At 40.5% G+C, this 16819-nt stretch overlaps 2 protein-coding genes across 2 annotated transcripts in view; one reads left to right on the forward strand and one right to left on the reverse strand.

Moving 5' to 3' along the window:
• The window catches only part of ADAM12 (ADAM metallopeptidase domain 12), a 374238-nt gene extending 360498 nt beyond the window's left edge, over window positions 1-13740 (forward strand). Inside the window, exons 25-26 of the mRNA XM_043518460.1 lie at window positions 8675-8805; window positions 11774-13740. Coding sequence (XP_043374395.1) covers window positions 8675-8805; window positions 11774-11831 — 189 coding nt within the window. The 3' untranslated portion in view covers window positions 11832-13740. The remainder of the gene's footprint in view (window positions 1-8674; window positions 8806-11773) is intronic.
• Window positions 13741-13873: 133 nt separating this feature from the next.
• Window positions 13874-16819, reverse strand: part of FANK1 (fibronectin type III and ankyrin repeat domains 1) — a 67051-nt gene continuing 64105 nt past the window's right edge. The window contains 1 exon segment of the mRNA XM_038411766.2: window positions 13874-15793. The gene's annotated coding sequence lies outside the window, so the exon portion shown is untranslated.

Raw genomic sequence — 16819 nt, forward strand, 5'->3', positions numbered from 1 at the left:
TCTTCTCAGACACCACCACCACCATGGCAAACATAAACAGACAGGGTAGCACCAGATTCCGGTCACTTTGCATAGAGGCGGTCCACCTCTGGAACTGTTGTCTCTGCCACAACATTGTGCTCCATGAGACGTGACTCCTGGGGACACAGAACTCCCTGGTGGATGCACTAAGCAGAACTTGGTACCTAACCACGAGTGGGAGCTCCACAACCCTATGCTCTGCACCATGTGCTAGACCTGGGGCACCCCCCTCTGGGATCTCTTTGCAAGTTCCCCTCTAATTCTCCAGGGAGGGCCAGGGGTCAGGACTCCAAGGCGACGCCCTCCTTCTTCCATGGCATGACAACCTTCTGTACTCTTTTTCCCCCATTCCCTCTGTAGGACCTACCAAGATCTGGCGAGGGTCATCCTTATAGCCCTGTGCTGGCCCCAACAGTTCTGATTTCTCAAGCTACTCAGCTGTTAGCCTGCCCACTGATCAACCTCCCCAACAGGCTAGACCTTCTCACACAGGACCACAGTAGGGTTTGCCAACCCAGGCCTGCTCCAGCTGACGGTCTGATTTTTGGATGGGGCAAATGCATAGACAGTGCCTGTTCATCACCCGTCTGCTGTATTCTTATACACAGTAGGCGGGAATCTACGAGGGCATGCTATGCCACAAAATGTAAGTGCTTCACCTCCTGGGTGCACCACCAGGACCTCTCCCTCCACTGTCTCTGTATTCATCATCCTAGACTATCTCCTGGAGCTCAAGAACTCAATCTGCATCCACCTTGTGGCACTCAGCACCTTCCTCCCAGGGATGGCTGGTCAATATATTTACCCATCTTCCTGCTACCTGGTTTCTGAGTAGCCTAACAAACTGCTTCCCACCATTCCTTACCCCTACTCCCTCCTGGTACCTCAACCTTATGTTGTCTGCCTAAACTCACCCAGCCTCCATTCAACCCCCTGATCACATGCATCCTGGCCCATCTATTCATGAAAGTCCTCTTCCTGGTGGCCATCACCTCTGCCTGGCGGGTCAGCAAACTAGCAGTCATGGTGGCTGACCTGCTCTCTTCCACCCCGCCCCAATACAGTTTTCCATAAAGAGAAAGTCTCCTTATGCCTTCCTCCTAAGTTCCAATCAAAGGTCATCTCCAAGTTTTCGCTCAACCAGTCTATCCATCTCCCAGTCTTCCATCCTAAACAGGACGCTGCACTCCCTGGATGTCTGCAGGGCACTGGCCTTCTACTTGAATAGGACTCACACCTGTCACGCCTCCCCACACCTCTTTGTAGGCATTGTGCAGGGGCGGGCAAACTTTTTGGCCTGAGGGCCACATCAGGTTTCTGAAATTGTATGGAGGGCCGGTTAGGGGAGGCTGTGCCTCCCCAAACAGCCAGGCATGGCAAGGCCCCTGGCCCCTATCCGACCCCCCCCCTGCTTCTCACCCCCTGACATCCCCCCACCCCCAGGACTCCTGGCCCATCCAACCCCCCCGTTCCTTGTCCCCTAACCACCCTCGGAACCTCCGCCCTGACTGCCCCCCGCTGCCACATCCAGTCCTGCCTCTCAATCCCGATTGCCCCCCCAGGATCCCGCCCCATCCAACCACCCCTTCTCCCAGACTGGCCCTGGTCCCCCCACCCCTAACTGCCCCTTGCCCCCCGGGACTCCTCCCCCATTCAACCCCCCTGTTCGCTGCCCTCTGACTGCCCCAACCCCTATCCACACCCCTGCCCCTGACCACCACCATGAACTCCCCTACCCTCTATCCAGCCCTCCCTGCTCCCTTATCATGCTGCCTGTAGCACTGGAGGTGCTAAGCCATGCCACCCAGAGCACCAGGACAGGCAGCTGCACCACCCGGCTGGAGCCAGCCACGCCACCGCACAGAACACCGGGTCAAGGCGCGGCTCTGCAGCTGCACTACTTGACAAGAGCTCACAACCCCACTGCTCAGAGCATTGTGCCAGCGGTGCAGTGAGCTGAGGCTGCAGGGCAGGGAGAACAGTGAGGAAGGGGCCGAGGGTTAGCCTCCTGGGCCAGGAGCTCAGGGGCCTGGCAGGAGGGTCCCACAGTCTGGATGTGGCCTGTGAGCCATAGTTTGCCCAACTCTGGCACAGTGGAATGATTGAGAGGGCAAACCCTCTCATCACATTTCCAATTGGATCTCTAAGTGCATTACAGAATGCTATGCACGCTCCAAAGCAACACCACCTGGCAGAATCATGCAGGCACATGCGACTATCTCTGCCTCCCTGGCAGATGTCCCTTGGCACGAGATCTGCCATGTGGCAACGTGGCGCTCTGTCCACACTTTCACAGCGCACTATGCCATCAACTAGTAGGCAGCCACAGAAGCCAATATAAGACACGCTGTCCTACAGCAGGTCTTCTCCATTATGTCCTCGCACCCTCCAAGCTGATCATTACTCCGTACTCACCCACATTTGGAATACATATAGGTACCATCACTTGAAGAAGAGGAGGAGGTTACTTACCAGTAACTGGAGGTTCTTCAAGGTGCGTGGTCCCTATTTGTATTCCAGTACCTGCCCACCTTCCCCTCTGTTGCAGAGACTGTATGCTGCGGTAAGAGGAAGTCTGAGGGTGTGTCACCCCACATAGCCTCTTATAACCTCACACAGAGCATGTGGCGTCATAAGGAGGCCATGCAGGTCAACAGACACTGCTGCTGAAAAAACTTCCAGCTCACGCACATGGCACGCCTGCGCACCAGTGTTTGGAATACAAATAGGGACCACACATCTGAAAGAACCTCTAGTTACTGGTCAGTAACCTCTTCTTCTAAATGTTTGCCAAGTGTAATATTTAAAAGTCTATGTCCAATAAAAAATTTCTTTTGTACAGAAGTCTTCATTAAACAGTTTGATTATCCATAAATTAGATCTTCAGCTGATGTAAATCAGCATAAAGTTATAGCACTTAGTGGATCCAGTCCATAATTTAGGTTAAATTCATTCATGTTTTTCTTGGTTAATCAGTTACATGCTATTGCTATTTTGCCACACCACAATCTCATCTAAATCAACTTGTTATAGGATGTCCTTACTGTATGACAGTGGTTCTCAAATGTTTGTATTGGTAACCCCTTTCACACAGCAAGACTCTGAGAGAGTATAATTTATTTAATTATAAATTAAAAACACATTTTAAATGCTGGAGGCAAAGTGGGGCTTGGGGATGGAGGCTGACACCTCACGACCCACTGATTGGTCCCGACTGCCAGTCTGAGAACCCCTGCTGTAGGATATAGTTGGTAAGGAGCCAGACCTGTATTTACTGTCTGCCACATGTTCTGCCACAAAATGGGTTTACAGTCAGCTCCCGGATACAGAATCCATTGAAGCACCTTCTTCACTAAAGACCCCTCTTTCTCACAGTGCATTTTAGATTAGAAGCCTCTTCCATAAGCATACCAAAGGAGCAAATTAGAGTTGATATACATTGTTTATAGCTGCCTACTATATAAGAAATACACTTTTTTCCCCTCCTAAGCACAGCTGTAACAAGAGCTAGTGCCATTATTAAAAACAGCTCTTTCCCCAAATATAGATGAAAATCCGACATGCTGAACTCTACTGTAGGTTACTAATATAAAACTGGAGAAAGAAATCTATCTATGAACACTTTTAGCTGAGGCTCTGTAGGGGGGAAAACAGGGTCAGAGAAAGGGCCTTATTAGCAGAGATAACTTGAGCAGAGAAGCACCACCTTTGTGGTACTGAGGGCTATACTAGCAAGTTGCCAGGAGCTCTAGGGTTACAACTAATTTCCATGTTCATTTCCATAAATTGACATGGCTTGTGTCAATTTGTATTCCCTGTGATACGCTGAGAATATGAAACACAACTGTAAAGATGCATCTTTTTTGTTTTCTGTTCTCTCAAACATGCATTTCTCTCCTTCTGAGGGCCACTGTTTTCTTATAGCATTTTCTCCCAGTTAGGTGATTTCTTCTTCGGCCTCTCTCTCCTATCACATCACTGTTTTCCAGTCCATTCTTTAAAAGAAAAGGAGTACTTGTGGCACCTTAGAGACTAACAAATTTATTTGAGCATAAGCTTTCGTGAGCTACAACTCACTCCACTGAATGCATCCGATGAAGTGAGCTGTAGCTCACGAAAGCTTAAGCTCAAATAAATTTGTTAGTCTCTAAGGTGCCACAAGTACTCCTTTTCTTTTTGCGAATACAGACTAACACGGCTGCTATTCTGAAACCAGTCCATTCTTTGTCACCTCATCCTCTGTAACTCCCTCTGTCAATCATCTGCCTCTACCGCCATTCTCACCTATTTCCTGTGCCCCTCCTTGCTCTACTCATTTTTCTCCTCTTCTCCATTCTGTTTTCCCAACTGCCATAATTACCACCCCATGCCTGTCCCCATTTTTCCTTTGTCCATCTACTTCATTGCACCCTACTAATACCATGATTAACCAGTGTAGCTATCAGCAGATAAAGTACTTAGCTCCATGTGGAAGATATTCCAGAATGAGAGAGGGTGTGAATTTCAAGTGAAATTGCTATTCCTAAATAGCTCCTAATGTGCATGTTCCTTCCAGTGTAGCTCCATCCACTTTCAAATTTTCCCATTAAGCTCTATCTCAAACTACAGCCTGCAGGCTGGATCTGGCCCCTCAGGGCTTTGGATCCAGCCTGTAGGATTGCCACCCCCGTGGTGCCGTGGGCCCTGCACTGCTCCGGGAAGTACGGAAATGAACACATCCCTGTGGCCCTCGAGGAGGGGGGCAGACAGCTCTGCATGCTGCCCTGGTCTGTGGGTACCTCCCCCGAAGTGCCCATTAGCTGGGAACACCGCTGCCACCCCGGTGCCACTCCAGGTAAGCAGCATACCCCAAACCCCTCCTGCACCCTGAGCCCCCAACTCCTTGCCTGCAGTCCAACCCCCTGCACCCTCAACTCCCTGCCCCGAGTCTGCTGCCCCCTGAGCCCCTTCATACACCCGCACCTCTCCTCTGCCCCAACCCCTTGCCCTAAGCCCATTCTTGCACCCCAACCCCCTGTCCAAGCCCTATAGTCATAGCCTTGCAAGCAATTTCCCCACCCAGATGTGGCCCTCAGCCCAAAAAGTTTGCCCACTCCTTCTCTATCTACCACCAATGTGAATTAGGCTAACCCCCCCTCCCCCCAAAAAAGATGATTCAGTGGAATGGCTATTCTGGAATAATTTCCCCATGGAGGCAAGTCCAAAGGCTGATGATCTGTAACCAAGGTGCTCACACTTCCTTGTTCTGTGCCCCTCAGCTACACAATAAGCAGCTCCATTCCTACTACCTACCACTTAGGATAGGTAAAATGGAAAAATGCACTTTATTGATCTTGTCTGTAAGATTTTCAGGCCAGGGCCTGTCTGTCTCATATATATATATATATATATATTTTAGTGTGCCTACCACATTCAGGTCCACATCTTCATCGTGGACATCTAGATATTGCCATAATACAAATAAATAAATACAAATAAAGAGTAAAAGAATTTTCATTAAAGCCTGATTCTGCAAACACAAGTGAATAAGTAACTTTACACAGATGAGTTAGAATCCCCAGTCAATGGAATGAAGGTTTTATGATGCAAGAAGACTAAATTCCTTCTAATTTCTTGCCATCGCTGTAATACCGATTTTAATTTATTTGGTCATTAACTCTTTGGCAAAGAAAGACTAACTGCAACCAAATATGATATAATAAAATTGCACACAATCTCTCATGTGCCAACCATATTGAAAGATGTTTTTTAAAAAAAACACCACCAACCACCATTATGTTAGGGAATGTAATCATAATCATAACTCAATGTAATATTTCAATAAGAGGCAATTCCACATAGATGCATATATGCAAGTTTTATTCCTCAAGAAATCTAGCACATGTGGTTTCTTGACTGTGGTTTATTTGAATAGAAAGGCTGCTTCTCTCTTACAGATTTCAGGTTGTCCATTTTATATCCACTGAAAATTACCACATTTTGAACAATTTCATTTGCTAGTATCTATAATTGACTTCATTATATTCCATCACATAAAAAGATATTTACAAGAAATTGCTGAGTTTTTTTCCCCACCATGTCTGATTACTTTATTACTATTTGCAATATCCCTCATATTTTCCTTGTATGAAGTCTATTCTATACACACAAAACAGCACTGATAAGAAAAAATGTTTGTTCCTTTATTTTAAAGGAGAAAGCTGATAAGAGCTCAAAATTCTTTTGGATGATGGGCAAGATTGGCTACTATGATAAGTTAAAATAAACAGAAAAAGAATTTTATTTCATGTTGCCATTCCCCACTTACACACAGCATTAGTACAAGTTATGCAGTGACTGTAAGCAAGGAGAGGAGGGACACAAAACTCTACTTTTAAAATTTGAAACTGTTCTAAACTTGAGCTGATTGAATCCAAAGATTACCTAAAGTCCAGCTTTTTTCTTCTTTGTGATCAGCAGGTTTAGTAGTGGTCATTCCCCCTTTCCCTTTGAAAAGTGTAATGCTTATGTTGAAAATGAGATGCTTAAACAGATAATGAAAATGCTATACCTCTTCTGAAAGAGTAATTAATGTACCTAGTTGTTTTTTGTCAAATTTTTCATTGTACCTCTTTAAGCTGCTCTTTTTCATCAACTGCACCTTTGTTCCACCCTAATTTTTAGTAGTGGGGAGTTAGATGATGTAACTTTCCGATTCTTTAAACAAACAATTTGGGGGATTTTGAAGAGGAAGGATGGCCTTATGGTTAAGAAGAGCTGAGTCCATTTTCTGACTCTCAAAAATGTCCTGTGTGACTTTTAACAACTCTTTTAATCTATCTATAAATTGGGGAGATGCACAGATAGATTAATTATTTGGCAGATGCTCAGATACTCACTCACTAATGAGGTCCATAGGCACATAGCTATTTTTAACACACGTTAATTTTTCTAGATTAAACAAACATTTAGTGAATTAGTTTGTACAGTTGAAGCCCAGGTTGCACAGATCCATTAAGTTTCCATTAACTAAAAATCATTGTTGGAAGTTTCAGATTCTGGAATAACTCTTGAAATTTGGTGTTCAGAAACCATTTTTTGCTCAGCTGCACACATGCCAAATTGCAAACAGTATTAAATGGTGGTAGTTTTTTGGATCACAAACTGTGCAAAAAAGCATCCTCCTCTCTAAGGCCAATGAAACAATGTTACCATCTTTGCAGCAGCTTGAGGACCACACAGTAATGACATTAATTCATGCCTTGCAGCAAGATTATTATTGTTCTCTACTAATGAACTACTTAATTCCACAGTTCTTTTGGCTGAAATAAATTGCAGCTGCATTTATAACAATTCCATGAATGCTCACCAGTCAAAACTGGAATCAGAAAGTTTGATTCTAGTGTCATCCAAAATTTGCATTTTGAAGTCATTTCCACTGTTGTCATCTCCTGCAGGAAATCTTGTATGTGTTTACTAATTGTAAATTAACCAGGCTGAAAACACTGCCCGAGGAAACAATGGATGATGGAAACTCATTCTGGAGACCTGGATGTGCTATTGGAATGCAGCTGCATCTAGATTTGCAGAGGGAGAGGGTTGTAAGAAAATAAAAGTTGAGCTTGTGCTTTTTTTTTTTCCTTTGGTCCTTGTAATGTATAAAGATGACCTGAAAGGGTTTCTTTAAATAACTAAAAATTGTTTGCTTTTTAAAATATTTTAAATGCTAGAAATTCAGACCCTGAAAGACACTAACTAGTGAAATTATGACATCACATGGAGTTAAACAAATGAAAATTGAGCAACTGAAAAAGGAGGGGATGTTTACTCAAGTTGTTTAAAACTGTTTTGTTTAGTTTTATGTTAACACCTGCTAACTTTCAATGATTAATTAAAATTTTGGACAAAAGATGTCTTTTCAACACCACTGCTTCTTCAATAAAGGAGTGAAGTGACAATACACATGCAATAAGACCCATCAGAGGTTCTCTCACAAAGGTAGTGAAGATCAGATTTGTTGTTCACAATATTTCTAAAATAAAAACAAAGAGAAGGAAAAAGACTAAAAAGAAATCCTTTGCAGCCCTCTTTATATATCATAAGACAATAAAAAAATAGTAGAAGTTCATTTATTTAAAAAAATAACACTTTACAGATCAACCTTATAAACATATATGTACACAATGGACTAAATTCATCCTTGATCTAATTGCATTCTTGTTACCTACCTTCCCTTGATTTGCTACTTTCTTTTGTATTGCATGAGCATAACTGAGGGCAGAATATGTCCCACAGTCCAAAACATGGATTATGGAATTACTACATTTGCAGTAGGAAAGTTAAGAGTGAGTTTTATCTAAAAAGATCTTTTGGTCTAAGCACATACACCATAGTTCTGAAAATATGCAATATAAAAGATTGAAAAATTTAAATCAATTACATTTGAAGTGTAAAAATTACATTCTGTAATTTGGACATTGTGTGATATGCTGTAGGCTTAAAATGCACCTCTCTGATGAACATTTAAAAAAAATAATAAAACGACAACAAACCTTAGTGTTCCATATGTTCTATCTACTGCATACAAAATAGTCTAAGGCAACTTCATTTAAAATCAAGTGTTTATTTTTTCATTTTGTTTACAAAGATTACATGGTCTGATATCTTTTTATAGGAAACTCTCAAACCAAACCCTCCTCAAAAGCCTTTGCCAGCAAATCCTCTGAACAAAACCGCTCGGTTTAACAATGCCTCCAGCCCAATACGTGGACATCAGAAACTTGTGCCTCACATTACTCCTGTAAGGTTAGTTTTGCTAATCAAAATGTTTTTATAACCTGTAGCAAATACTTTACTGGAACTTGTAGACTCTCCCTTACTTAGAGCTGATTTACCATATTTTTGGAAGAACCACCATCCTCTCCATTTAAATGGTCTGTCATCATACAAGGTTCGCTGCACCTCCTGTACCTAGATAAATATATTAGCATTGTGTTTGTATCTTACTCGGTAGTAAACAAGTATATCACAGAGGAGATCAAAAATGAAGACATCTATTATATAGCAGTGAGATATTATACCATAGTGAGTTATATTCTAACTGCACATAAAATACCATTGTATAGCACCTTTATTTATTACCAAGATACATAGCAATAATTTTCTCGGTGTTTACCAAATATGTGAAAGATAGAGCCAGATTCTCAGCTACTATAAATAAATGTAGCTCTATTTTTTTCCAATGGAGGTATGCCATTTTATCCCAGCTGATGATCTGTCTTTAAACATCTAATTCACTTTATTTTTAAACTCTTATGTAATGGTAATTTCATATTGTACATTACTCAGACTTTAAGGTCAGAAGGGACAATAGATTCATAGATATTAAGGTCAGAAAGGATCATTATGATCATCTAGTCTGACCTCCTGCACAATGCAGGCCACAGAATCTCACCCCCCCCACTCCTGCGATAAACCGCTCACCTATGTCTGAGCTACTGAAGTCCTCAAATCATGGTTTAAAGACTTCAAGGTGCAGAGAATCCTCCAGCAAGTGACCCGTGCCCCATGCTACAGAGGAAGGTGGAAAAACCCCCAGGGCATCTTCCAATCTGCCCTCAAGGAAAATTCCTTCCCGACCCCAAATATGACGATCAGCTGAATCCTGAGCATATGGGCAATATTCACCAGCCAGATACCCAGGAAAGAATTCTCTGTAGTAACTCGGATCCCACTCCATCTAACATCCCATCACAGGCCATTGGGCCTATTTACCACGAATATTTAAAGATCAATTAATTGCCAAAATCATGTTATTCTATCATACCATCTCCTCCATAAACTTATCAAGTTTAATCTTGAAGCCAGATAGGTCTTTTGCCCCCACTGCTTCCCATCGTGATCATCTAGTCTGACTGCCTGCAAGAAATGATGAAGAAAGACTGCAGCAAGGAGCACAAGAGAGAGAGCGCCTTACCCTACAGCCCTCATGAAGGCAAAACTCATGCAAGAGCTATTTGATCTTATATAATGTATGAAAGACCACATGCAATAACTTTGCACATTGAGATGATATTCTTCTGGATCAACAATGCTTTATTGGCAGGCACCTCCTATAAGGAAGCTTGCCATTATTTTATAGTTTCAGCATTACCAGAAAGTAATGTAGTTGGCAGTGGTTCAGAAATTTAGTGTCACAAAGGATGCGAGGATTTCATTACATTACTTGGGAAGAATTCTTCGTGAATAAAACAGAATAAAACTAAAAACATACAAGATAAATAAGTTCAAACAGGCATAGCAAAGATTTGCAGTAAAATCATCCATACTACAGATACAGAAAATTGTTTTGAAGCTTCAGTGCTTTGCTTTGTGGTTTCTGTGTCAACACACAATTTAAGCCGTGCCCATTAAAAAAAAGCGCAAATACAGTTTTTCTTTCAAAATCAGGGCATTGCAGTTAGTTTTCATGAGGAAAACTGTGTGGCCAGATAAGTGTTTGTTTTTACACACCCCTGCCTCCTGCCAAAAAAGTGAACAAACAAGCAGATACTGATGTTGCAGCACAAACTGAGATTGTGAAAATTTTTCAGTAGCACAAAAGCAATGTCTCTTACAGCAGCTGTTTCGAAAGAATCCATTAGCTAGCCTTTTCAGACAGCACAGTACTGCTGCAGACAACTAGAACTGGGGATGAGAGCAATTTAACAGACTCATATTTGATAAGAAGGTGGGTTGTTTTTTTTTTTTAAACTAGTGTAGCCCTGTATATAGGAAATGAACACAAAGAATCTTCATTATATTCCTCCTTGAGCCATCTGAACCCCATACTTCCTCCACACACAAACATTTAATCCTTTTAGGTGGTATTTTAAAGGGTACCTCCTAGTCCTTATCTTCACTAGGAAGTTTTATCACCCTTTATCTAAAAATTCTCACCCATGTTAACACCGGTTCATCTCCACTAATGGTAGCACCAGTGGGGGATCTAGTATAAATAAGGCTCAATTAACTTCCAAATTTCCATTTTATTATTGTATCATCTAACCGTAGAGTTTAAATCTTCTACGCATTTAAAAAAAAAGTCTCAAAGAAATAAAAATAATGGAGTTGGAAGCACATAGCAGTTCTACCCTGAGGCACCTAGTGTGATGCTCAGCTCAGAAACCTGAAAAATAAAACCAAAATAACATTTTACTTTCCTAATAATTTGATATGTTATGCATAGCTCTTAACTTACCAGTATTACTCTTCCATGTGGAAGATGCATGGGAGGGAGAGAGGAGTTCCTCTAAGACCCTGTATTGCGTCTCGGTAAGATGCTCTTAAGAAGCAGTAACAGTACTTCAGAGTGGCATCTTTGAACTGGTAGCTACAGTACAGGACTAAGAAGCATTTTTTTTAAAATGTCCTAAATTAAGTGACCTCATAGGGTGCTAAGGAAGGTTATAACACACACCTAAAACTTAAGCCTAGTTCTGTCACTGGTCAGAGGGCAATGTTTTAACAGCTGAAGGGACTTGTATGAGAATCACAAAAGGAATCTGCTTCTGTCTCGAGAGCAAATCTGATGGTGGCTTCAAAAGAAGTTGGATGTCCTAATCCTTTTCCAACATAAGAGTTCTGTGCTGCTTCTTCACAAAATGAAGATAAAATTGGTAAATCTCTTTATTGCTGAATGAATTAAGCTATACATCCTAATGCCAAAATTAAAAAACAGAAGTTTAACAATTTGACATTTTCATTTATATATTTCTCATCTTTTTTTAAACAGACCTGCACCTAAACATCCACAAGTGCCCAGATCCAGCAACACTGCCTACGTGAAATGACAAGAAAATCTGACACCTTTCTGAAAAAAGTGAAGACAGAAGTTTGCACTATCTTTAAACTCCAACTAAAGTGGGTTTAAAAAAGTAACAATACTTAGAATTTTTAATGTTTAAAACACCATTATTTTTAAGAACTTTGAGCTACTGCTTTTGGTGCTGTGCTGTGCTATGGTGCTCGTGTACTTGCTCAGGTACTTGTAAATTATTAATTTATGATGAATATTTATTACAGTGCAGTGCACTGTAGTAGATATTTTTTTTAACCATAGCTGAGTTTTCCTAGGAAGGAAGCCTTTTTTATAATATTTTAGTGAACTTGAAACATTCTGCTTTGTGTCTTATGTAGAGTGTTTAGTTTTGATCTATTCTTTATAGAGTACTGATGCTCATGGATAAATCAATGGATAAACAACTCTAGTGATTTCAATGGTTTATAACAAACCTTTGAATGATTACATCAGGGTGAGCCATGTTTTCTGGAATCCAGTGAAATGCCCGATATCTGCACACAAATGTATACCGTATCTGTTTAACCAAAATAACTGTTACTAGTTGTACTGTAATTTCAAGAGGTATCACTGTTGAAAATTGTCAGGAAATCTGTACTTAAAGAGAGCATATTGGTTTTTGACAAATACTATACATCATAAAATTGTATTTTTAGCTCACGGTTTTATCAAACACAACACAATCATTCCATATCAATGCAGATTCAGGCCTTCCAATGTAATTACATTTTTGATGCTTTAGTAATTAGATACATTCAAGATCATATAAGATAGTGACATCTTACTATGCAATACAGCTATATAGTCAAATACATTGAAAACACTAAGATGCTATATTTACAAATAATTGTTTTAAAAATAGATTATATTCATTTCTGCTGCCTCACTTCTGCTTATCAACTGTATTTTACATATTTACTACTGTTTTGTATCTAACTTCTAAAATGTTATTGTCTGTCTCTGATGGACTTTTTTCCCTTTTTTAATCTCCAAAATACGCATAGTCCTGTGAATGAAGTGTTAAAAAGATATACTTTAGTATAAAGACATGAGGTATCTGAAACCATGGACAGGATCTTCACATCTCTTGAGCACCATTCAATGTAAAAAGAAAAACTACTTTTGCCCTTCATCTGTACATCTAATCTTCATCAAAAAGCAGAGATTGGAGACCAATAGCTTTCCGATTTTACTTCTCGATTCACACGGCTGAAATTGTTAGAGGAATATTTTAAGACCTGCTTTAGTTCCCTCAAATCACCATGTGGTGGATCATCTCTTTTACAGTGATAAACAATCAAGCTGCTACTGACCATTGCTCTACATGTGGGTTAAATTAATTAGGAAAATGGCCATTTTGCGGCAAACGCTCACAGTGACAGCTCCTCCCTATCTTTTCCACCCTCTGCCTAGCCCAACTAATGTGAGTGTAGATGCAACAAATTCATTTTCAACACTGCTACAGGAAACGTGAATGTGTGTGCACCCTTCCACACTCTCTGTAACACTGCTAAAAATAGTTTGTTTCAGCTACACTATCAACAAATGCATCCGATGAAGTGAGCTGTAGCTCACGAAAGCTTATGCTCTAATAAATTTGTTAGTCTCTAAGGTGCCACAAGTACTCCTTTTCTTTTTACTATCAACAAACTTATTTTCAATACAAGTTGAAAGGGACTAAGTGGGAGCCATTACTAACATTATTGTCAGCAATGGGTTAGTTTCCTGTTCATAGTTTTTGTTTCTTCAAGCAGAAAGAAATGTACAGAGGCCTTTGGTTCCCATTTCAGTGAGTGTAACTCTAACTTTCTTAGTCTCCACTGTATCAAGGCAACAATATAGCAGCCAGGTTTATGGATGTACTAGCTAGCTAAATCCACATTACCAAATAAACCAAAACAGAATCCTCCTCAAAAGATATTTCAGTTCCTAAAACATGCATGTCTTATAAATTAAAGCACTGGTAATTTTATTAGACGTTCTGAATAATGCTAACAGAATATTTATGATAAACATGGTGACACTTTTTTTTTAATATTGGAAACACCAAAACCAGGTGCTGTTGTGGCTATTTAAACAACCTTTTTATGAATTTTGGATGGGTATTTTTGTTTTTAAAAGCCTCAACTCCTCAGTGGCATCTTGTTCTGTTGCCAGAATTAGGAAAATACATCACTTTTAAAACACACTAGGTTTCAGATGGACACTTCATTCCTTTCATCATCCTTTTTTAGGGGCCCATTGACTATACTGTGTCAAAATATTTCTGTATTTCTGGTAACGTTTAAAGACTATGTGTGAAACTCTGGCCACATGGCAGTCAATGGCAACACTCCCACTGACTTTAGTGAGGTTAGAATTTTACCTAAGGGTTAACTTCTCAGCTGGTGTACATCAGAGCAGCCTTGTTGACTTCAATGGAGCTGTAATAATTTACAGCAACTTGGGACCTGAACCCTCAGATTATACTGAAGGAAGTTTTCAGTCTGATATGCAGGGACTTAGTCCTAAAACTTCTATTAATATTAAAAAGACACAATCTTCTGTATTTTTTTCTTTGTGATAATACCCTTCTGAGGTAGGAAAGCAGTCAGTGGTTTTTGCAGAGCTTAGCACATGTAAAGTATTACTATGGAAGTGTTATAGTTTTAGAAAATCCCAACCACCACATCATTTGAAAGTAAATATTTTTTTCTTCATTAGCCTTTGGCAAACAAACTTTTCCCATGTTTCTAATACAACATGGTTTTCTTGTCTATTTCCTTATTTATGTATTAGCTTCCCTGCATAATTGTGTGCAGTGGTGGAAATACTGTTTAATTGCTGCTTCAGACCCTGCAAAAGTAGTATGGACAGTACTATAGCTGTAAGACCAATAAAGGGGTTTTTGAGGGGATTGGGATTTTTTTTTTTGCAACTCTTTCTTGATTTCTCAATGAAAAGGTTATACTTCAGCAGATTGTGAACAGGTCAAATTATGGACCTATATAATAGCCTCTCAGCTCTTGAGACCACTAATTTTCCAGTGCCTGCAACTAAAATGTATAACTTAATTCTTTCTGAAAATAAGATATTTCAAGACTAAGAAGCACCAGGAGACAAATTCTTCCTGGTGTAACTCTATGCAGATGCACCAAAGAGGATTTTTGGCCACTATATAAAAAACGATTGTGTCAAAATATGTAAACAGAGTGAAGAGTATACACTGCCTTACAATCTAAATTTCTTCAAGTTCACTATCACATCAACCACACAATCAACAAAATATAAGAAAATAATGGCTACTTACAGAGGGAACCCTTTTATGCCTATTGGGCATTGTGAAACTAAAACTAAAGGCCATTGTCTCTTGGCAAAATTTTGTGACAGAGTGGCACACAAACTGCTGCAAGGAAGCTAATCATTTGAACTTGTACTCTTTAGTGGTGCTAAGGCTTATTAGGGTGATACATGTATGATTCTTTAAGTCTATTTTTGTGAAAGATGTATTAAACATGATATAGAGGAATAGAAGTTGAATGACTGGTCTGAAAGTTTTTTAAACCAGATCAACTTCCCCTCATCATCATCAATGTGTTTAAACACAAAGGTGCACTTCTTAAATAACGTGGATTTAAAAAAGGTTCCATTTGCATGTGGTTTATAAAGAATTAATAGATGCTACTCATGTTTTGAATATGCTTGAGTAACACCAACAGACCCCGGTCGTCAGGCAGGATCAAACCTGGGACCTCTAGGAGCTTAGTACATGACCCTCTACTGTATGAGCTAAAAGACGTATAGCTGTTGGCTAAGGCTGTAGCGCAGACTCATTAATTTCTCTCTAAGTGGTCTCAGTGCCACTAGATGGGACAGAACACCACACTCAGAAGGTGTATGGGTTACAGTTGCATATATTACAGGTGGTTATAGGCACATCAATAGATGGTTTTAAGCCAGAAGTAACCTATTAACCTGTTTCATAGTAGCAGCCGTGTTAGTCTGTATTTGCAAAAAGAAAAGGAGTACTTGTGGCACCTTAGAGACTAACAAATTTATTAGAGCATAAGCTTTCGTGAGCTACAGCTCACTTGATCGGATGCGTTTGGTGGAAAAAACAGAGGGGAGATTTATATACACACACAGAGAACATGAAACAATGGGTTTATCATACACACTATAAGGAGTGGTTTCAGAGTAGCAGCCGTGTTAGTCTGTATTCGCAAAAAGAAAAGGAGTACTTGTGGCACCTTAGAGACTAACAAATTTATTAGAGCATAAGCTTTCGTGAGCTACAGCTCACTTCATCAGATGCATCCGATGAAGTGAGCTGTAGCTCACGAAAGCTTATGCTCTAATAAATTTGTTAGTCTCTAAGGTGCCACAAGTACTCCTTTTCTTTTTACTGTAAGGAGAGTGATCACTTAAGATAAGCCATCACCAGCAGCGGGGGGGGGGGAAGGAGGAAAACCTTTCATGGTGACAAGCAAGGTAGGCTATTTCCAGCAGTTAACAAGAATATCTGAGGAACAGTGGGGGGGGGAGAGTCGGAGGGAGAAATACCATGGGGAAATAGTTTTACTTTGTGTAATGACTCATCCATTCCCAGTCTCTATTCAAGCCTAAATTAATTGTATCCAGTTTGCAAATTAATTCCAATTCAGCAGTCTCTCGTTGGAGTCTGTTTTTGAAGCTTTTTTGTTGAAGTATAGCCACTCTTAGGTCTGTGATCGAGTGACCAGAGAGATTGAAGTGTTCTCCAACTGGTTTTTGAATGTTATAATTCTTGACGTCTGATTTGTGTCCATTCATTCTTTTACGTAGAGACTGTCCAGTTTGGCCAATGTACATGGCAGAGGGGCATTGCTGGCACATGATGGCATATATCACATTGGTAGATGCGCAGGTGAACGAGCCTCTGATAGTGTGGCTGATGTGATTAGGCCCTATGATGGTATCCCCTGAATAGATATGTGGGCAGAGTTGGCAACAGGCTTTGTT

This window comes from Dermochelys coriacea, chromosome 7 (genome assembly GCF_009764565.3).
Source record: "Dermochelys coriacea isolate rDerCor1 chromosome 7, rDerCor1.pri.v4, whole genome shotgun sequence".
Lineage (NCBI taxonomy): Eukaryota > Metazoa > Chordata > Testudines > Dermochelyidae > Dermochelys > Dermochelys coriacea.